This window comes from Barbus barbus, assembly GCF_936440315.1.
Source record: "Barbus barbus genome assembly, chromosome: 31".
In the NCBI taxonomy this organism is placed as follows: Eukaryota; Metazoa; Chordata; class Actinopteri; order Cypriniformes; family Cyprinidae; genus Barbus; species Barbus barbus.
The window spans coordinates 23,907,205-23,930,715 of record NC_136759.1 but is presented as its reverse complement, the minus strand read 5'-3'; the positions used below and the strand labels follow the sequence as shown (position 1 = coordinate 23,930,715).

Here is a 23,511-nt window from a genome sequence, read left to right as displayed (position 1 = left end):
GACCTAAAATAAAAATCAGTAACTTGTTTTAAACATGCAAGATTAAGGGGAAATGTTGGCATACGTAGTTAATTAAATTTAATGAACTGACAATTATTAGATTATTTAATTATATGATTATATTAAGTCGTGCATATTTTGGTATCCAAGTACATTATTGTCTATTAAAATAATTTGAAATGACAATTATCCCTTTATTCGATTAAACCTTTTTAATTTGAATACATTTTCAGTTCATAGAAATTATCAATAGTAATTTATGTTTTGGTATCTCAATCTCAACATCAGGTGGCACAACCATCTGCACATATTATGAACAAACGAGGACAACTATTCAAAATGGACCTTTGGTTATAGTAAATTCTAAAGAAAAATAAAATGTTGCATGATTTTAAAACTTTTTTTTCTATAAACAAATTATACAAATACAATGGATTTAATAAAGCTATAGAGAGAAATTGTTGAGAGAACTTTTATCCAGCAATTGTTTTTTTGTTTTTTTAAAAACAAAAAACAGTTGGTTAAGGCGTAAAACATCTTTGTCACAAGGAATCTGTTTTCATCACCATCTGTTCTCTCAACGAGCACACAGTTAGCTGACCCCTCACCCTACTCAATTTATTCTTTACCTATTCAAACCTCTATTAATGCATCTGATGAATGCACATGTTGAATAAGCTTTATTTGTGTTTTAAATAAATTAAATTGGAATAAATTACTATAAACTAAATATTAAACCCTGCAGACTAAAACTACTCCTCGGTATTAAGTATTCTCTAAACTGTATGGATTATTAAAGTGTTCTGGCCTTCCATTAGTTTCTTTGATTTAGGAATCCATCCAGAATCTCTGGATAACATTTATCTTACCTGACTGCATCAAATATTTGATGACACTTAAGTCTCTGGTATACATATGAAATCTATCAAGGAAAACAAAAAGTTAATATACACACACTATTCATATATACTACGAACCATAAAGCTGCAATGATTTAATATGTAATCACAAACCACAGTGTAACCATATATAGCGTATATACGCTTTCCTTCCTTCAGCATCCTCGGCTTTGATCTTTTATTTCCCTAACTGATGAGAGGTAAGAATATTACCATAAATGATTCTGTTTTTTTCAGACAATCCGTTATCTTCAACATGCAATCTGACTCTTCAAACTCACATCCCCTGGGAACTGGGAACCTTCTGCCCCAATTTTAAGGTGGGACCCCAAACTTTTCATTACAAATTTTAGATTTTCAAATCAATGTTAATTACTGTATTAAAACTTTTAATGTCCAACTTAAACTTACAAACAAAAAACATTATACAAGTTAAGCTGGGCACTGCAATACTGCACTACTATGAATTATAACCCATGAACTGACTCTAAATGATGTTACACTTGCTACATATATATAAATGTATAGTCCCTAAAGTATATAAACAATAAAAACTTGCTTTTTAATGACTACTACACAGAGCCATGGACTTTATCTATGTGACAGTCTCTCAATGAGACTTTCTATATTTTTAACTCTACAAAAGACACAAAACAAATCTTCCGCCCCACTAAAACAAAGCATTTTCAAAATCTCTAGTATACACAATTACAGTTCACTTTTTAAGCCAGTTCAATCAGAAATTCATTTCTAAATAAGATTTGTTTTGCTTCAAGGCATTGTTTCAGAAGAAAAAAATATCCAGTGGTATGTTAAAGGGTACTGTGAATTTCATACTTGTCTGTAAGACGATGTCTTATCCCAATATATCAGCCTGTGCTAATAAAATCCAGCCATTTTCTCCAGAAAATCAGATGAGAATTCCAGCATGCTCCGATACAGGATTAAGCGAATTATGAATAAAGATGCATGGTCTTTGAAGAGACTTCTACCATGGCCGCCACATAAACTTAGAGTGTGTGATGATGGACGAGTTTAGGCTGTCCTCAGCTGATGCAGGACTTGCTTCAGTCTCTGTCTCCTCTAGGTCAGAGCAGAGGTCCTCACTTGAAGGATTGGATGGGGATGGAGACAGTGCTGAGAATAGGTCAGACACACTGTGGCCTCCTGGACTTAGCTCCTCTCCAGCTGGCCATGATCGACTGGAGCAGGAAGGCTCTGATATGAGCTCTATGATCATCTCCTGAAGGTGATCCTCATTTAATGGCATGCACTCTAGCAGGTGGTTGAGCAGCTCTGCAGCCACTGTGGCGTCGATCCCCGGGCATGTGGACACAAAAGTGTGCACCTCATGCATGCACTGGATATAACCTGCAGCAAATCTCTCACTGGCCTCTCGATTCACAGCTTCGCCCTCTGTAAGTCAAGACACAGCTTCAAATAATTTTCATGGAAACTAATTGCCTAATATGCAGTGCAACTGAGGTTGGGGTCATCTTACCCTTAGAACGGTTCTGTAGGATGTTCTCAACTCGTTTTACTGTTAGTTCAAGCACCTCTGCATTCTCCATTTTTGTCTTCAACTGATTGTAAAAGTAGATAAATATGTCAACATTTTTAATATTTGTTTATATTTACAAAGTGAGGTCACTCTATTTAGGCTACCTATCAATTAACTGACTATGAGTCGGTGGTACAGGCAATAAAGAGGAGATAATCGTACATCGTTATCTGTAAGTAGTGTCCTGAGATCCTGCAGGCTTTCATTAATGCGCGCTCGCCTCTTTTTCTCCACTATAGGTTTTCGAGTCTATTGAAGCAGAAAATCACACATAACTGTGGTGTTTAAGCATACTGCAGACTTCCTTTTCCTTTTTGGCATTCATAGACAACGCAAAATGGTTTTACCTTTCTGTCACCTTTAGCGGCATAAAATGCTTCCTCCTCCACATCGAAACCATTTCTGAGTCTAGCCGCGGGGGACATTCCGGACTAGGTGGCTTGGTCAGTGATCCGCCGTCCAGAACCGTTCGTGTCGTAAATATACAGCAAATATACAATTGTGAACAAATCAAACAGGACTGGCAGTGAGGGCTTTATAGTAGCTCATTTACATATGAATGAAACATTCGCGTGCGGTTGTATGCGCTCGCACCAGCCAATCACCGCGCGCGCTTCTGTCTCTGTCTCAGAGAGCGCACACACGCGAAGCTGCTAAATTGAATTACTTTTGTTTATATCTAGGTATGTAGGTATATTTACATTCCACTTTCACTTTTCTTGTGAAAAGCCATGTATGTGTGTGTGTGTGTGTGTGTGTGTGTGTGTGTGTGTGTATATATATATATATATATATATATATATATATATATATATATATATATATATATATATATATAGACACACACATAGACATATAGAGTGAGAGAGAGAGATATGGTTTGCTGTCTTTTGGCACTTGTTGGTGGCCGCGTTCCTTCAACTACAGTTCCACTAAGCAACCAATAATACTAATACTTAAGATACAAATGTTTGTGTACGGTCGTGAGAAATCTGTTCTAAACTGAGTTGTGCTCACAGAGGTCGAGGGTCGTGCGGGTGTAAGGTAATGCCGTCAGCTGGCAGCTGCACGCTGCAGTCAGGGTTGAATAGAACAGAGCAAGGAGAAGGAGGGGGTGGGAGAGCGACAGGTGTCCAACTGTTCAACTGGCGCCCGATGGGCCTCTCTATTGACTACAGAATAGGCAACATTCAACTCATTACTGTTACGAAAACATGTCCTGGTCACGTTTCAGTCTACAATAATAATGATAATAAACAAAATAGTATTTTGCATGAAGAAAACTAAGCCTGTTTGTTACCAGAATATTTTTTGGGATTATTACATTATTCATTATTTATTCTGATGTGTGAGCGTGTGCACCCGTGCTTATGAAGTATTTTATTTTCATTTGTTATTATTTATAATAATAATACAGTAGCCTATATATAGGCTACACATACTACCAGTCAAAACTTTTTGAATAGTAAGAATTTTTAATGTGTTTAATGAATTCTCTTCTGCTCACCAAGCCTGCAATTATTTGATCCAAGTTACAGCAAGACAGTAATATTGTGAACTATTTTTTACTTTTTAAAATAACTGCTTTCTATTTGAATATATTTTAAAATGTTATTTATTTCTGTGATCAAAGCTACATTGTCAGCATCATTACTCCAGTGGTCAGTGGCACATGATCCTTCAGAAATAATGACTTGCTGTTCAAGAAACATTTTTTTAAATGATTATTATCAATATTTAAAACAGTTGAGCATATTTTTTCAGGATTCTTTTGATGAATGGAAAGATCTAAAGATCAGCATTTATCTAAAATAAAAAAGTTTTATAACATTAAACACTATACCGTTCAAAAGCTTGGAGTCAGTAATTTTTTTTTTTTTTTTTGGGGGGGGGCACAGAAATTATTACTGTTATTTAGCAAGGATGCATTAAATTGATCAAAAGTGATGATAAAGACATTTATGATGTTACAAAAGATTTCTATTTCAGATAAATGCTGTTCTTCTGAACGTTCTATTCATCAGAGAAACCTGAAAAAAATCAGCTCTTTTCAACATAATAGTAATAAAGGTTTTTTTTTTTTTTTGTGTGAAGGATCATGTGACTGGAGTAATGATGCTAAAAAGTCAGCTTTGAAATTGCAGGAACAAATTACATTTTCAAGTATATTCAAACAGAAAGCAGCTATTTTAAGATATTTCACAATATTACTGCTTTTGCTGTATTTTGGATCAAGTAAATGAAACCTGCTTTTGCAGGTGTTTTGAGTAAATTAGCTGATTAGAGTGTGGCACCAGGGGTCTTCAATATTGAACATTTTCACAATATTCTAATTTTCTGAGATACTGAATTTGGGACTTTCATTTGTTGTCAGTTATAATAATAAAAATTAAAGGAAATAAACATTTGAAATATATCAGTCTGTGTGTAATGAATGAATCTAATATACAAGTTTCACTTTTTGAATGGTATTACTGAAATAAATAAACTTTTTCATGATATTCTAATTTTATGACCAGCACCTGTATATGTCACAAATCCGGTCTGTGGCCCTCTGCCCGATAGCCACCAGAGGTCGCCCTTCCATCCAATTGACTCTTGCACCACACTACTGTTGCACGTCACCCACAGACTACAATTCCCATCATCTATTGCACTGACCACGCACACAGCTGATTGCAATAATCACATGCTCACCTGAGAACTATTACACATTCAGTTCCTGATCTAGTTGCCGAGTATTGTTTTGCGTATAGCACTCCCCTAGTGTTAGTTGCCTTACCGAGGCATTCTGTGTTTCGGTTTAGTTCCAGTATTGTTCTGCGTTTATTACTCTCCTAGTTTTAGCTGCGATAAGGAACCCACTTAGTTGTCTTTGTCTTGCCTTGTCTGTTTTCTCGTGTTTTGATTCTTGCCCGTGTTTTCTGGATTAACCCTTCGTCTTTCCGTTTGGACTCTGTTTGCCCCTGCTTGAACTATTGCTCGTGTTCTCGGATTACCCCTCTTGTTCAAGTTCAAGTTTATTTGTATAGCGCTTTTTACGATACAAATCGTTGCAAAGCAGCTCTACAGGAAATTAAGTTTCCACAATATATTTATATATTGGAGAACCTTAATATATTTAATTTATGGCAAATTTTGGTAATTCTGTATGTTGTCTGAGCTTTGGCATCCTCTGAGGTCCTCTGAGGGGTTGGCATTATCTTTTTTCTCAGGTGTTCGGTCATCTCGGATCATTTAAGGGTTGGATCCAGACTGAAGCTTCTGTAATTCCTAGTTACCACGTGATGTTAATGTTGCAGAAACAGAGAAACAAATAGAGACATAATTAGCGTAGCTGCTGTTCCATCTAAGCAATTAATGATTTGTTCAACTCAAGCTAAAGAATAATAATCAGAATGAGCTTTATTGGCCAAGTATGTTTACACATACAATGAATTTGTTGTTGTGACAGAAGCTCCACAGTGCAACAGAAAGACAGCAACACAGATAATAAAAGAATAATATACAAATGACCAAATAGGCAATGTACAAAGCAGCAAAAACACAATATATAATATAGACAACTATGTATGTACAGGTCAAGTATGTGCAAATTAGAAATGAGAAAATAAAAATAAAATAAGCGAGTGTGGTGAATGGATAGTGTATTATAGTTGTGTGTTCCACATTTATTGTTGAGTGTTCATGAGATGGATAGCCTGAGGGAAGAAACTGTTCCTGTGTCTGGTCGTTCTGGTGCACAGAGCTCTGTAGCGTCGACCAGACGGTAACCGTTCAAAGAGGGAGTGTGCTGGATGTGAGGGGTCCAGAGTGATTTTACCAGCCCTTTTGCTCACTCAGGATAAGTAGAGCTCTTAGAGAGTGGGGAGGGTTGTACCAATGATTCGCTCAGCAGTCTGGACTACCCTCCGTAGTCTTCTGAATAATGTACATTTGATCAGATATAACTGCAGTACAAGATTATAAAATGCATTATGTGAATTCTTGGCTAAAGAGATGTGTCTTTAATCTAGATTTAAACAGAGAAAGTGTATCTGAACACTGAACGTTATCAGGAAGGCTATTCCAGAGTTTGGGAGCCAAATGTGAAAAAGCTCTACCTCCTTTAGTGGACTTTGCTATCCTAGGTACTACCAAAAGTCCAGAGTTTTGCGACCTTAGGGAGCGGGTTGGATTGTAGCGTGGTAGAAGACAAGTTAGGTACGCAGGAGCTAAACCATTTAGGGCCTTATAGGCAAGTAATAATATTTTGTAAATGATACGGAACTTAATAGGTAGCCAGTGCAGAGACTGTAAAATTGGAGTAATATGATCATATTTTCTTGACCTGGTAAGAACTCTAGCCGCTGCATTTTGGACTATCTGTAGCTTGTTTATTGAAGATGCAGGACAACCACCTAGCAGTGCATTACAATAGTCCAGTCTAGAGGTCATGAATGCATGAACTAGCTTTTCTGCATCAGAAACAGGTAGCATGTTTCGAAGCTTGGCAATGTTTCTAAGATGGAAGAATGATGTTTTTGTAACATGGGAAATATGATTTTCAAAGGACAAGTTGCTGTCTAATATAACACACAGAGTTTTGACTTTAGAGGACGTAACAGTACATCCGTCTAGTTGCAAATTGTAATCCAAGAGATTTTGTGTACTGTTTTTTTGGTCTAATAAGTAATATCTCTGTCTTATCTGAATTTAATAGGAGGAAATTATTGGTCATCTAATCTTTTAAATTTTTTACACAATCTATTAGCTTAGATAGTTTAGAAGTTTCATCTGGTCTTGTTGAGATATATAGTTGAGTATCATCAGCATAACAATGAAAACTAATCCCGTATTTTCTAATAATATTACCAAGAGGCAACATGTATATTGAAAATAGCAGAGGACCCTAGGACAGATCCTTGTGGTACTCCATACTTTACTGGTGATAGTTGAGATGACTCCCCATTTAAATGAACAAAGTGGTAGCGATCGGACAGGTAGGATCTAAACCATATTAAAGCCTGCCCTTGAATACCAGTATAGTTTTGTAATCGATCTATAAGTATGTCATGGTCTATAGTGTCGAACGCAGCACTAAGATCAAGTAATACTAGCAATGAGATGCAGCCTTGGTCTAAAGCAAGAAGCAAGCCATTTGTAATTTTAACAAGTGCAGTTTCTGTACTATGGTGAGGCCTGAAACCTGACTGAAATTCTTCATAGAGATAATTTTTTTGCAAGAAGGAGCACAATTGAGCAGACACAACTTTTTCAAAAATTTTAGACATAAACGGAAGATTTGAAATGGGTCTGTAATTTGCCAGTTCATTAGAATCTAGTTGTGGTTTCTTAATAAGAGGCTTAATAACCGCCAGCTTGAATGGTTTTGGGACGTGACCTAAAGATAACGATGAGTTAATAATATTGAGAAGTGGTTCTTCTGCTACAGGTAACAACTCTTTCAGTAGTTTAGTGGGTACAGGGTCTAATAAACATGTTGTTGGTTTAGATGCACTGATCAGTTTATTTAGCTCTTCCTGTCCTATAGTTGTAAAGCACTGCAGTTTTTCTTTGGGTGCGATGAATGAAGCTGAAATACTAGACGCAGTAGAATCTACATTTGTTATTGTATTTCTGATGTTATCTATATTATCAGTAAAGAAATTCATAAAGTCATTACTATTAAACTGTGAGGGAATATTTAGATCGGGCGGTGTCTGTTTATTTGTTAATCTAGCCACTGTGCTAAATAAGAACCTTGGATTGTTTTGGTTATTATCTATGAGTTTGCGGATATGCTCTGCCCTGGCAGCTTTTAGAGCCTGTCTATAGCTGGACATACTGTTTTTCCACGCAATTCTAAAAACTTCCAAGTTAGTTTTTCTCCATTTGCGCTCAAGATTACGAGTTTCTTTCTTGAGAGAATGGGTATAACTTGTACCATGGCGCAGTACGTTTTTCTCTAACCTTTTTCCATTTGAGGGGGGCAACAGCTTCTAATGTATTAGAGAAGATAGTGCCCATGTTGCTAGTCATTTCGTCTAGTTCATGTGTATTTATGGGTACACAGAGCAGTTGAGATAAATCAGGCAGGTTGTGAATCTGTCTTTGGTGGCTGGAACAATAGTTCTGCCCGGACGATAACTCGGAGCCATATAATTAATATCAGTAATACGCAGCATGCACGATACAAGGAAATGATCAGTAACATCATCACTTTGAGGTACGATATCTATATCGGTAAGATCAATTCCATGCGATATAATTAAATCTAGCGTATGATTAAAACGATGAGTGGGCCCGGTGGCGTTTTGCTTGACTCCAAAAGAGTTTATTAGGTCAGTAAACGCAAGTCCTAACGCATCATTTGTATTATCAACGTGAATGTTAAAATCTCCGACAATTAGCACTTTATCAACATTAACCAATAGATCTGAGAGGAAATCTGCTAATTCTTTTAGGAAATCTGTATATGGCCCAGGCAGAACATGGGCACTATCTTCTCTAATACATTAGAAGCTGTTGCCCCCCTCAAGGTTAGAGAGGTGTATATACACAGAAGCCAGAGCAAGAGATAAGAGAGATTTCTTTTGCATATCTAACAGTGTAACATTAAGCAGAAGTATTTAGAATGCGTTAAACCTCGTGTATCCTGTTTTCTGAGTAACATTGAGAATATCACTATCTTATTTTGTCTAAACCCTTTAGATATTGTTCACCGATCGACGACCCATGCGTGCCCTCGGAATACTCTTGTGTCTTGTCCTCAACATATCTGTTAACTGATGTTTGACCCTGCCTGTGTTTTGACCACGTCTCTGTTTAATAAAAGCTTGCACATGGATCCGTAAGCCTCACGTCTCGTTGGCTCCATTACATACATACACTGCCCTCCAAAAGTTTGGAAACACCCTGGCGAAGTGTGGTTTTGGACGATATCAGCATAAATCCTTATAATTGTTTGGTGCAAATACATTCAAGTAACTTGACATTATATTATTGAAGACCAGCAATAAAACATAATGTCAATATATATGTGTCAAAGTCAGACATGCCCCTTTGCCAGCTGTGATGCCTGGTTACTGGTTTAAACTTGGCGTAGGTTTTTAAGAGTTTTGGGTCAGCACACCTTAATAATGTAGCTTCAACAATTGATTGCCAATTCAAAGTCAATGTTTGAATAAACTGACAGCTCGGATGCCCAGATTATGCAGAGCTGTAATAGCTGCTAATGTTGGATATTTTGATTAATCGAAAATTTAAAACAAATTCTATGTATAAACTGTTTATGTAATAAAATATGTTTTCGTAGTTTGGGTTGTCCCTTATCAGTGCAAATTAAAAAGGATTCATGCCAATATTGTCCAAAACCCCACTTTTCTAGGGCGTTTCCAAACTTTTGGAGGGCAGTGTGTATATACATATAACTACCTTCATGATATGTGTCCTGGTTGTATATGATGTTATGTTGTTTTGACAAGTGCTGTGTTAGTTCTTAGATTGTCCAATTCCAGCTATATATATATAGCTGGATTGCTGCAGGAGTGATATAAAAATCACTCCTGCAGCAATCTTTATATTGTTATATTGATTTATGAAGAGGTGAAGAGTCACAATACACAACTTTTGGGCATTAGTGAGAGTTGTAGCCCTTATTCCTCACCACTAGTTATTGTTAAAAAAAAAAAAAATGCCAGCATGCCCATGGATCTCACTAGTGGTTATAATCAAGTGGAGGTTGCTGAGAATTTTTGTATTGTGCTTTTTGTACTCCATTTTTGGCGCTATTATTTTAATTGTATGCCATTTGGACTGTGCAATGGGACATTTCAGCATTAAATGGAAAAGATTCTAGGTTATCAGCATTTTCAGTCATTGCTTTTATATCTAGATGGTGTGGTTGTGTTTTCATCATCTTTTGAACATCTTAGTTGTCTTATGTTAGCGCTTTTCTATTTCCAGGAGTGTGGTCTAAAAGAAAATGGAGTAAATGCAGTGCAGTATTTCTCAACTCTGGTCCTGGGTTTAGAATGGAAACAGCTACGGCCAGAAACTAACAATAAATTAAATGTTTTACCTATTAGATTGTGTTTTATTAACATCTACAACTACACCAACCCTAAAACCTACCCCTTACAATAATGAAAAAAACACTATTATTGAAGTACAGTGTGACAAAAATTACGCTATTGATGTGCACCTGACCAGTAGCCGCAGCTGTAGCCCTTTTTAGCCTTAGCCTTAACTTTGGTCCTGGGGACCCACAGCTCTGCACGTTTTGTATGTCTTCTTATTTAACTCACCTGATTCATATCATCAGCTCATTAGGAGAGCACTTCATGAACTGAATTGGGCTGTGTTTCCCAAAAGCATCGCAAACCTAAGTTGATAGTAGCTCCATTGGTTTCACTTAAACACTTATGATCCTTTTGGGGAAGGCAGCCTTGAATGTGTCAGATAAGAGACACATACAATATGTGCAGAGAGAGTTCCTAGGTTCCTTGGACCAGAGTTGAGAACATAGCACATTATGAACATATTTCATGTCCAATTTTAAATTATTACAATTAGTAAGCTAATGTGAAAAGCATGTCTCACCTGTGCTAACACAATCAACCAAATGTTCATTGTCTTAAATAATATATTAAAGTCACACAACAAGTGCTCAATGATGAAACTTAAGAGGAATACATAAGTATATATACTATAAGTATATCCACTGTGTAGCCTTTGGTCTGCAAGAAGTCATTCATCACCGTGTAGCAACTGAACTATATAACATTACTGCTTTAGGGTTTCCTAAACATCTTGTATTAGCATTTTCAACCCCAGAAAAACAGCTTAAAAGCCCAGAACACACAATACAGTTATATGGGACAATCTCAGATTTGAGCATTTACAGTAGTGCACATTCAAGAATGGAGAAAGAATAAAAGAATGATCTTTTTGATAATGAGATCTATATAATGTGCTAAAAAATGGTTTATACTTTTGTGAAACATCTAATTTGAAACAATAAACAAACCAAAAAAAATTATGTAATCCAGCCCAAACAAAGTGTTTTAATTTTATTGACCTGATTACCGAAGAGCTTTCACAAAAATAATACTGGATTTTTTTGGAGCATGGAAATGGCCAAAATAATAATTAAATAATAATTATAGCCATAAAATAATAATCACAATAATAAATAAAAAAATAAAATGAATTAAAACTTAATTTTAACAAGACAGTTTTGAAATAGGTGTTTGAAACTAAAGTAGATATCAATCAATCATGCATCATTGGATTCTGACTCAAAACATTATAGTTATTGACCTCACTTCACCATGACTCTAAAATATTGCCAGCCAAAGAACACAGTTTACAACATGGGGTGTTTGTTTCAGGCAGTTAAAACACATGAGGCAAAACAGCAGTTTGCTTTAAAATTCATTAATAACAAACTTATTTGCACAAGTTTGCCACAAGACCAACAAAGTTCAATAATTTAGTTGTACATATAACAAATCAGTACAACATTGTTTTTCTGTAGATTGACAAATACTATTACCAAATTATATACAGCTTTGTGGAATGCACTTACACTAAAACAGAATGCAATTTAAGACATTTTGTATGCAATAACTAAATTGGCCTGGCCAAATATCATAGTCCTTAATTGATCCAAGGTCAAAAATGGACAGAAATAGCATTAGAATCAATCATCAAATTCAGCATTTTAAAGGCACAATACAAAATTCTAGCCTTTGTTCCTTTCTGTCTCTGTTGTATGTGATCCATTACATTATACTACATATTTTTCTTCATGACTTCCTTTCTTTTTCAGTCTTACTCGAATTTCGTTCTTCACTTCCTCACTCTTTCTTAAGTGCTGTCCCGTGCTGAATGCCACTTCCAGGGTTGTTCTTTCAGATAAGGATCTCCACCAGATCTAGGTCAGGCAGGGGCATCTTCTGTCCTCGACCTTTTAGGCCTTTAGCCTGGCTGAATGGAGATTCTGCACATAAACACAGTTCAAAAAAATTATTTTAGTCTATACTATAATTGTAATAAAAAGGTCATTGTGTCACTCACAGCACCATGCACAAAAACATCAAGACTTGAAACTGTATTCAAAAATTATTGGCAGATAAGCTCTGGGTTTAATGCAGTAGAATAAAAATGCCTTTATCGTGTTTACTAAGCTTCTAACAGTAGATGTTCCACTATTACATTATATTTTACTTTGTGTCTGGTCTATATTTATTCACTGGGCAGAGACTCTAAAAAAAGCAGCCAGTGTTAATAATTCAACTAAGTTACCCTGCTGCTCGACAGATCCCAATAAATTGTTAGAAATTTGGCAGTACCAGTCATTATGGTAAAGGATCACATAATTTCTTTTGCAAGGTGAGATTGAATTTCAATTTAAAAAAAAAAGTAAGGTAGAACTTGACTTTGTCCATGTCCATGGTTCATAGAAAGTGGAAAACTACAACTAAAATCATCTGGCCATTCATAGAGATGTCATAGCAGAGGGGAGGGGCACGCTAATGTTTTTGATGAAAGATTTTTTGGATAAATCATTCACAATAAACGCGTGAGGTTCCAACAAAAATAAGAACAGTCGATTTTGATATCATGCTGATTTGAATCCCTGAGTAGCACATGAATGTATAGATACAGAAGCTACATTGTCACTTGCTTCTCTCTGCCTGTCTCACCTGTCTTTTCTTGTATTGTAGAGGTTGCAGTGCTAAATGTCTTTGGACTCGGTCCTGTTTGACTGCTGCTGTCTCTGCTGGCAGATTTAGAATGAAGGGACAGGAGAGGAGTGGAGGGGACAGAGAATGATAAAGGAGGCAGAAGAGAGCCAGATGAGGGCAAGGCTAATGTGGAAGAAGAGGAGGAAGGGAGAGAGGAAGTACTGGAGCGGGGAACACATGAAGATGAGGTTATTAATGATGTGTTTGAACCTGCAGAGGCCAAGAAGGGAAGAAAAGAGGAAGATAGAGAGGAGGAGAATGATGGAGAAAGAGAGGAAAGAGAGGAGGCAGGGAGAGATGAAGAGACAGAGCCCGAAAGAGAGATGTGCTCTGCTTGATCTTTTCCCAGGAGAACATCTGCAAACGAAAACACAAATCATCAAGTAAAACCTCTAGTAGCACAGGTCACATTTCAGTAATGAGTGCCATAAGAAATTTACACTGCTGTTTGAAAGTCTGGGATCAGTAAGATTTAAAAAAAAAAACATTTTAAGGAAATGTCTTATGCTCATCAAGGCTGCATTTATTTGATTAAAAAACAAAACAAAAAAAATAACAGTAATACTGTGAAATATTATTACAATTTAAAATAATGGTTTTCTATTTTAATATACTTTAAAACATAATGTATTTCTGTGATGCAAAGCTGAATTTTCATCAGCCACTACTCAAGTCTTCAGTGTCACATGATTCTTCAGAAATTTGATTTCTGATCAAATTTGCTGATTTATTATCAATGTTGGAAACAGTTGTGCCGCTTAATATTTATTTATTGGAATCTGTGATACTTTTTCAGAATCCTTTGATGAATAAAGAGTTACAAAGAACATTTTCGAACAATATGTCTTTACTATCACTTTTTATCAACTTAACACATCTTGCTAAATAAAAGTTTAAATTTCTTTCAAAGAAAGAAAAAAATTATTGACCCTAAGCTTTTGAACAGTTACAAAAGATTTATATTTTATATGCTATTTATACAGACATGTCTTTACAATTAAGACTGCATACACAAAGCATGGCAAGACTTAATCAGCAAAGAACAATAGTGGGTGAAAACTGAAAGTGAACTATAGGGATGCATCGAACACTAAAAAGGATTGTGTCCAAACAACAGAGAACTACTGCCGCAAAATGACAGCAAACCTCAATATTTACTTTGAAGACCCTGTTTCCACAAATCAACCAAACAGAACAATGCCAACATCCTCGAAAGAGTTGTAATTGTTAAGTTAAGAGCTTTAATGTGTTATTATAACAAATCCCGGACAGGTGGAGCACCAAGAACATCTGCCCTGACCAATCACCTGACTTTATTATTTTCAAACCACTGTGGGCAGTTTTAGAGAGAAGAGCGAGAAGCAGATTCCCTCCTTCAACATCTCTTAAACAGCTATGTTCTGATAGTTGTATGAATCTATTCTAAGAATGTTGAAAACTGTATCAAAGGCAAATTGTGGTCAAACACCTTAAAAAAATTATCACCCATTTCCCAGATGTTTCAGATTTTGTCCAACTTCTGCTGTGTGTATATATGACACATTATAGAAAAAATTAGGCATATGACTTTAATCAGAATGAGAGTGTATTTGTATGTGTACCACATTTCCAGTTGTGATGGTCTCTGCGATCAGACTGTGATGACTGACGTGCGTGTAGTCCAGTTGCTATGGAAATGGAGGGCACAGAGCGGGCAGGACGCAGAGGGGTGGGATCTCGATGGGAACGGTGTTGTAGGACTTTAATCATGGCGTCTTTCTCCAGCAACTGAGCATGCAAGTCTTTCATCCTGTGACATGCAGAGCAATTCTTTATTGCTTTTTTTTTTTTTTTTTTTTATCTTAGACACACAGTTATCAGGAACAACATAACCTTTTTAAACCTCTGTGCATGGTGTTCGCTGGCATTTTTTATTTAATTTATTGACTAAAAACGATAAACTTCGATATAAGGTGAAGGTGAAGAAAGTATGTTGAAGCAATTCTAAAATATTTATATTTTGCTTACTTGAAGAATTCATTTTTATCATATACCACTGGGGTCATGACATAGATCTAATCTTTGATGACCTATTAAAAGACTTTTAATTCTTAAAAACACTTATCTTTTTATACATTGCCACCGTCCTTCAAACCACTAGGTTTTACCCATTTGTCAGCAAGAAACTTTAAGGAAGTGAAAATAGTAAAATATATAAAAGAATATGATTTTACTAAATTTTGTTAGATTTTAAACTAAGTATAATAGCAATAAATATGTTATGCTGCATGACCATGGTTTGTTACTCTGAATGATGTTTTGCCAAAAAGGGACATCATTGTCATTGTTCCTATTATTGCAATGGTTTTAGAATTATTCTCAATTGTTAAATTTGTTTTAATAATATTCCTGAGTAAATGATAGCAGATGCTTGAATAATGACTGTTTCTCCATCAATTTTCAATAAAAACAGAGATATGTTTTGCAATCATATACTATGTGAGTAGTGAAAATCACTTCTCAAGGTGTGACTTTATCCCCATTGTACCCTACATGTGGAAAAAGATTATTTTCAACCCTCTGTCTGAAGTAATCTGTTTATAAGGGGTGGCTCCTTTAACGAATGTCAGAAAACTGCCACTGTTATGATTGGCTAATGTCCTTGCATAAGAAAATGTGTCAATGTCCCCTTGCTATAGCACCTGAGTAAGTGTTTTGAAAACATTATCCATATAAAATGTCTCCAGTTACTTAACATAAACCTGGTTCCCTGAGAGAAAGAAAATAGACGAGCTGACACTATGGGGAAAGACCTTTCTCTGAAGAATACTGAAGCCCTGTTGAATAAACTCAACCCAAAGGGTGGACCAATGAAGTTCAAGTGTGCAAGGGGGATGTGGCTCCCATACTGTAGTGCTGAACAGTATTGCATCAGAATATTTAGGTCCAGGGTTCTCAACTCTGGCCCTCAAGATCCATTTTCCTGCAAAGTTTAGCTCCAACCCTGATCAAACACACCTGAATAAACTACTCAATGTCTTTAGGATTACTAGAGAGTTACAGTCAGGTGAGTTTGATATAGGTTGGAGCTAAACTCGCTAGTTAACAAACACTTTCCACTTAATGGCATATAGGTGCCTAAAGGGCCTTGTGCCTCTGTGATTGTGTCACATACCCGCTGAGGCAGAGATTCTAGCAGCGGCCGGCTCTGCTAAGTTGCCAGACATGCAAATCCTGTAATTCTGGATTCGGGTGCTATATTGTGCTTTTGCACGGGACAGCAAGTCTCAACAGGTTGGTCCAAGGGGATGCGCTCAGCAGCTCCATTAGCTCTTGAAACTATGGCTGATTGGGCCATTTCAGCACTATTGCAGCACTGACTCCCTCTCCTCTCTGATCCTGCATAACACCAGCATTAATTTTAGTGGGGAAAACACATGCTTGTGGACCCTCAGCCAACAGTGTGCAAGCACATCCACTCCAACAGGGGATTGCATCAGGGAACAGAACAGTGAGCAGTGAATGGTCTCTGCTAATGTGAAGAGATCCACTTCTGTACTCCCAAACTTGTCCTAAATCAGAAAGACTGTCTGGTGGAGTCTTCACTTGCCGTGGACCAGTGTTTTCCAACCAGTGTGCCATGACAGGTTGTGAGGTGTGCTGCAGAAAATTATCAAAACTTTCTATCTCTATTATGTTTTGTTATTATTATTATTATTATAAACCAATGCTATTGGTCATCTTTACATCGGTTTGTGGGTTTTACAAATATTTAACCAATAAAAAGCGTTAAATTGAGTGACTAAATCTCGTAACACCATTGACTCCTCAAACTGTCAGCAAAACCTAACTCCACCTCTGCCTCCATTCAGAATGAAGTGCTGCTCATTCGCAAAATAAGGGTAGATAAAGAAATGTTTGAAAATGAACAGCATTTTTTTCTCAAGAAACAAAATGTCTATAAAGGTTAATGTTTTTTGTTTGTTTGAAGAACGAAGAAGAGTCTAAACATTTGTCATCAAGGTGTAGCTAATATACTGTTTTGTATATTCTGTGCATATAGCGCTTCATCTTTTATATCATGAGATTTTGGCCAAATGTACTCAACAACAAAAAACGGAGCGCCCATATAGCTACAATAAACTTTATAACCTGTAAGTTGATAAAAAACATAATTCAATGCACTCACTGCCTCAGATGACACTGCCACTCTAATGACAGATAAAACACATATTGCCGTCATTAGCTAGTTATATAAACCTCGTAACTCCATTTGAGCTTGATTTCCATAAAATTTTAATATTATAACATGTAAATGTCTGATCATATATAAAGCCACAATACCAACTCTGACAAGGTGTTTACTTAATATAAAAAAGTGCCATTATAGTGTTCAAGCTCAAGTTTCACATTAAATGTGAGTACTGTCCAGTAATAATATCCAGTTTTAATATGCCATTTGAAGCAATGCATGTTTGTGCAATTTTGCTATATTTCAGTGCTATTGGTGTGCCGTGGGATTTTTTTACTCATCAGAACTGTGCCATGGCTAAAAAAAAAAGGTTGGGAAACACTGCTGTGGACAGCAGTTCCGTACTGCATTTCAGGTTCTGCCAGAAACATGAACATACTGACCTGCCCACAGAAGGATGTGCCTCACTAGCTCCCTTAAGAGTTGTGAGTGATTGTCCTAAGACTGGCAAGAGTGGATTCCAAATCTTCAATACTTATCTTGCTGGATCTGTCTGCTGCTTTTGACACAGTTAACATTTCCAATATTAAAATTATATTAATACAAAACATAGGTTTCTGCATCACTTTCAAATGGTTTCTGTACGTTTGTTTAATATTTGTTAAAACACCCCTGACATATTTAGCTGGCCCAAACATGCCCTTACCCCAACAGGACCTCGCCCCTATTTTGATATCTCCACCCCACACGTATCTTCCATTTCTCTCTATCTATAGCAGCTTAACTGTGAGAAGTGAGCGTGCAGCCTCACACATGCACACAGAGATGCTCACTTCTGCTGAGTGAGATGGAGCAGAAAGTCAGAAATGAAACTTACTTTTAATATTTAAATCACAATATTTCTCTAAATTATGGTATTAATTTGCACCAATTTGGTACAAACATTTTTATTTAATTGTTCTCATAATTTCTTTTGTAGTAAAGAAAAGTTTTGTTATTAATGGCCAGTATGTCATGTGGATGAGATTTGCCTTTAAGTGTGGATTGTTTATTTTTTTCAAAAATTAATAATATTTTGAAAATATATTGGTATTGTTATCATTAAAATTGTAAGAAAAAATATCTGTTTTGTTTTTGGAGCTTGGTTAAAGGTAATAATAAATAAATAATAAAAAAATAAATAAACTTATTTTTATAATGAGAAGGACGTTTCAAGCTATGATACTTGCAGGATGTTTTAATGGTACAAAGACCTTTTATTTCAAAAGCTCAAAGAAAACTTGATTTCTCATGTCATGACCCCTTGAAGTAAATTTTTAGTCAATCCTTTCCCCCTAGTGTGCAGATAGGTCAATCCACCTATAGAAAGCTGTATACTCTCTGTTTTTTAAATATTAAAATTAATTGCTAGCAAAAAAAAAAAAAAAAGTTGAATTATTACTTTAGTTACATCACTGAAGTGAGACAATAGAAGCACTTCTTAAATCATAAAATGAATGTTACAAGAATAGTTATGAGTCAGGCGCTTTTTTTTAATCAGCCAAAGAACCTAAATTTGTAACTTAATAATAGTTCAAACTTAAGTAATTGTTAAGATAAACAAACCAACCAACGAACAAACATACGGATTAAAAAAAAAAAAAAATTTATATATCTGAGAATTTCTACAAACAATCACATTGACAATACTGTTCATATGTACACATACTGTGCATTTATATGAGCATGTTTATTAGCATTCACCTTTGTTCCATTTCCTGACAGTGACGACTGCTCTGGATTCTGTTCTCATCCTCATGCAGCCACAGTGAGCTGTCGCTGTAACTGCCACTGCGAGAATGCTGGATTATAGTTGTATCTCTGAAAACAAACAAATAAACATACACAAAATCACAAATCACAAAAATGTTAATACTTCTGTTAATGTCTTAATTATAATTCTAAAAAAAATATATATATATATTTTTGCCCCCTTATGGGCCTGCATCGGACTTTACTTTAGCATGTATAATAGTCTAACCGATTGCTTTTAGATGGAAAAACTGCCCATAACTCCTAGTCTAGGATCTGTTTTCTTCGTAATAATAGCATAATCACAGACATGCTTGTTGATTTCTACAATGCAATGGCCAACCAGAGGTGTTTAGGTTGGAATCTATACACTCACTTTTTGTCCAGTGCTGCGTTCTATCATGCTCATAACTTCATTTAAAAAAAAAAAAAGTTTCAATGTGTGGTCACATTCATTGGTTAAAACCAAATGGAGATTCATGAGATTGTGATGAATGAGTAACAGTTTTTAATAAATTTAAAGGGAGCGGTCTTTGCATGCTGTAGGCTATATGATAATATATTCAGAGTTCAAATAAAACTTGCGTTTTTTAATTATTTGCGTAATTTCAGAAGCACAGCCACAGAGTGATGTGATTCTGCAACCGAGCCTGGTCCAAACGCAGGATTTAGGTAAGGAAACGATTATTATTTGTATTGGCTGCCATGATAAATCATGCACCTGCTTGCTTTTCTGTTTAATTTAACAGTGTTTTTGTGAACGTATATGCTTTAATAACAAATAATTGTAGAACTTTACAATAAGGTTCCATTAGTTAATGTTAGTTAATGTATTCAAGTTTACTAAAGTGTTAGTTAATTATTGTAAAGTGTTACCCAAATAATGTATTCTGAACCTTCACTTGAAACCTAATTTTCAACACATTTAGCAAATTATTGTTGATAAGAATAAATACATCTGAAAGCAATAGAATGCCAAGTTTGCCGAGATAGCAAAGCAAAGCTTTTCACTAATAACAGTACAAGAGCGACCTCTATCTACTACACACGTATGTAACACACTTCATTTCCTCTGCTGTTTAAATTAATGACAAAAACAAAAATCAAAGTAAGACTTAAGTAATCTATTTTTAATGTAACTGATGATTATTAATGTAACATGATTTTTTTTATTTCTTTGATCATAAAATTGAGGCCATTAGAAAGAAAACTGGAACTATGTATTGTCACACTATATCTCTTCAAAAGACACCCTCTTGTTATAAGTGATTTAAATCTTGTGGTGTCATAGAACTGGAAGAAATTTAACAATATTTAACTAATACTAAAAGTCAACAACATGTATGTTAGATCCATTACCCACTAAGCTACTGAAACAGATGCTTCCTATAATCTCAGAACCTCTTCTCAACAGTATTAACACTTCACTTTCATTGGGGACATAGGACCAAATGATTCTAAACAAAAGATGCTGCAGTATAATCTGTCGCTTGAAAGTTGTACCATTGTATCGATCTCTGGAGCAAAGAGTCACATTGGCATGTTTCGTAGAACAGATTTTATTCACCTCAGAAATACTATGACATGTCATATACCATCTGTTTCTGATGCTGAAAAACTAAGTTCTGAAAAAATGAATCTCCAGAATGCTGCAATGCACTACTGCGTGGATGTCCTGCTTGCTCTATAAATATGCTCCAATTGATTCAAAATGCTATAGTGCTTTCTAGAACTAAGAAATTTGATTACATCACATTTTATCTACTCAACATTGACTACCTGTCAGATTTTGTAAAAGCATTAAATAGCCTAGCTCTGCAGAATGCAGTCTATCATCGTGATATACAGTGGGGGGAAAAAATATTTGATCCCCTACTGATTTTGTACGTTTGCCCACTGACAAAGAAATGATCAGTCTATAATTTTAATGGTATATTTATTTTAACAGTGAGACAGAATAACAAAAAAAAATTAAAATCCAGAAAAACGCATTTCAAAAAAAGTTATAAATTGATTTGCATTTTGCATAAGTATTTGACCCCTTTCCAAAACATGACTTAGTACTTGGTGGCAAAACCCTTGTTGGCAATCACAGAGGTCAGACGTTTCTTGTAGTTGGGCACTAGGTTTGCACACATCTCAGGAGGGATTTTGTCCCACTCCTCTTTGCAGATCCTCTCCAAGTCATCAAGGTTTTGAGGCTGATGTTTGGCAACTCGAACCTTCAACTCCCTCCACAGATTTTCTATGGGATTAAGGTCTGGAGACTGGCTAGGCCACTCCAGGACCTTAATGTGCTTCTTCTTGAGCCACTCCTTTGTTGCCTTGGGGTCATAGGCAGCATTCCTCCTCCTCCAAACACAGCGAGTTGAGTTGATGCCAAAGAGCTCGATTTTGGTCCCATCTGACAACAACACTTTCACCCAGTTCTCCTCTGAATCATTGGCAAATTTCAGACGGGCCTGTACATGTGCTTTCTTGCGCAGGCGGACCTTGCGGGTGCTGCAGGATTTCAGTCCTTCACGACGTAGTGTGTTGTTTTCTTGGTGACTATGGTCCCAGCTGCCTTGAGATTATTGACAAGATCCTCCTGTGTAGTTCTGGGCTGATTCCTCAACGTTCTCATGATCACTGAAACTCCATGAGGGAGATTGACAGTTATTTTGTGTTTCTTCCATTTGCGAATAATCACACCAACTGCTGTCACCTTCTCACCGAGCTGCTTGGCGATGGTCTTGTAGCCCATTCCAGCCTTGTGTAGGTCTACAATCTTGTCCCTGACATCCTTGGACAGCTCTTTGGTCTTGGCCATGGTGGACAGTTTGGAATCTGATTGATTGATTGATTGCTTCTGTGGACAGGTTATCTTTTATACAGGTAACAAACTGAGATTAGGAGCACTCCCTTTAAGAGAGTGCTCCTAATCTCAGCTCCTTACCTGTGTAAAAGACACCTGGGAGCCAGAAATCTTGCTGATTGATAGGGGATCAAATACTTATTTGACTCATTAAAATGCAAATACATTTATAACTTTTTTGAAATGCATTTTTCTGGATTTTATTGTTGTTATTCTGTCTCTCACTGTTCAAAAAAACCTACCCTTAAAATTATAGACTTAAATTCGTTTTCGTTCTTCGTTTGGGGGCAAAAAGAAATTCGAAAAGGCTGAGCGACGGTATACTGTTTTCGAACATTCCAACACCCCCGCGCTGCTGGAGGCGGGTTGTAGATTAATGTAAACAAGTGTCGCGACGCTCGCGCGCGTCTGCCCTAAACACAACAACGATGCAATGATGGTGTATCTAGGTCTCTTATTAAACTGGATGAATTATTACACGTTTTTATATTTTATGTGTTGTCATAATTTGATAAATTTAAAAACAAAGGCTTATTATTGTAGCCTATGTTCTTTTGGCATTCTATACCTTTTAAATTCGCTTACTGAAAGAACAACAACAGCAGCAGTATGGTGTAACATTTATTTGAAACACATTTGGTATTTGGTACTTGCTACCTTAAATCTTTACTCTTTCGTTTCATTCTTTTCATGGCTTTAGAAAACTTGCATCTGATGTTTCTCTACGTCCGTTTTGCATAACTCCGGGTCGTCGACACCAAGCTTCTTTGCAATTTCTTTCTAGGAATTAAATGCTTTCTCTGAACTTTTAAAGTCTCCCCGCAAGCGATTGTACAGGTGCGGATATATTTGTGGCAGTTCAGTTATTCGACACAGTATGTTGCTAGTGACTTGGAGATGTTGTTCTCCGGCCTGACCTTTTTCTACTGTAAGTATTTTGAAACTAAGCGGTACCTATTCTAATATTACGTGGTACGTAAGCTATACAACAACATTTTATTTGCAAGCGAATTAGCAAAAACATACACTGTGTAGGCCTACTTTTTAAACACGCTGGGTTATTGTTTCAATCCAAACTGTTGGGTTATAGGAAGCTGACTTGATTTGACCCAATTTGGGTTTATATAAGTAACCCAACGGTCTTGGGTTAGGAACAGTGATGCCAAATCTGCGTTTTTCTCGGGGAATTTTTACTGGGTAACCCCCCTCGAAATGCGATTGGGCTAGTTCTGATTAGCAATTGGGCGGGTTTTGTTGTGAAAACCTGGCAACCCTGGTTAGGAATGTGGAGGTTCAAATGTGAACGGTTCTGTGTGTGACAAAATCCATGTCTGCTGTGCTTAAGATGGAAACGTGGAAAATGGGAAAAAATAATTGAAGCGTAGATGAGGGACAACTTTGAAACCATCTGGAGTGTGTTAGTTTAAAACTGGAGCAGTGAATGTGGTGATCGGGAACTGGAAACAGTCTATTCGTGTTTGCTGCGCTCATGACAGGAA

The 23,511-nt window shown here is 36.3% G+C and overlaps 2 protein-coding genes across 5 annotated transcripts in view; both read right to left on the bottom strand.

The window, feature by feature from the left end:
* Positions 1-199: 199 nt before the first annotated feature.
* On the bottom strand, positions 200-3,017 carry LOC306851498 (transcription cofactor HES-6-like). 2 transcript variants are annotated; one of them, XM_079387777.1, is made up of 4 exons: positions 2,808-3,017; positions 2,623-2,709; positions 2,401-2,482; positions 200-2,315 (listed from the first exon to the last, which is right to left on the bottom strand). In XM_079387777.1, exons 1-4 carry the CDS (start codon positions 2,883-2,885, stop codon positions 1,888-1,890), a joined length of 675 nt encoding a protein of 224 aa, XP_079243903.1. In that variant the 5' UTR covers positions 2,886-3,017; the 3' UTR covers positions 200-1,887. The 2 variants fall into 2 exon arrangements, with proteins under 2 accessions (XP_079243903.1, XP_079243904.1); XM_079387778.1 differs by lacking the exon at positions 2,623-2,709 and having other exon boundaries at positions 1,263-2,315; positions 2,808-2,992.
* An 8,053-nt stretch (positions 3,018-11,070) lies between these two features.
* The window catches only part of LOC306851530 (angiomotin-like protein 1), a 50,186-nt gene continuing 37,745 nt past the window's right edge, over positions 11,071-23,511 (bottom strand). For all 3 annotated transcript variants that reach the window (XM_079387825.1, XM_079387824.1, XM_079387826.1), the window contains exons 9-12: positions 19,108-19,224; positions 14,795-14,982; positions 13,152-13,550; positions 11,071-12,445 (exon numbers count right to left, since the gene is read on the bottom strand). In XM_079387825.1, coding sequence (XP_079243951.1) covers positions 12,357-12,445; positions 13,152-13,550; positions 14,795-14,982; positions 19,108-19,224 — 793 coding nt within the window. In that variant the 3' untranslated portion in view covers positions 11,071-12,356. The remainder of the gene's footprint in view (positions 12,446-13,151; positions 13,551-14,794; positions 14,983-19,107; positions 19,225-23,511) is intronic.

Coding starts and splice junctions, on each gene's coding strand:
- LOC306851498 (XM_079387777.1), bottom strand. CDS start 2,885: ATGTCCCCCGCGGCTAGACTCAGAAATGGTTTCGATGTGGAGGAGGAA. Junction 2,483..2,622: donor CACTACTTACAGATAACGAT/GTACGATTATCT, acceptor TTTTACAATCAG/TTGAAGACAAAAATGGAGAA. Junction 2,316..2,400: donor CCTACAGAACCGTTCTAAGG/GTAAGATGACCC, acceptor CTTGACTTACAG/AGGGCGAAGCTGTGAATCGA.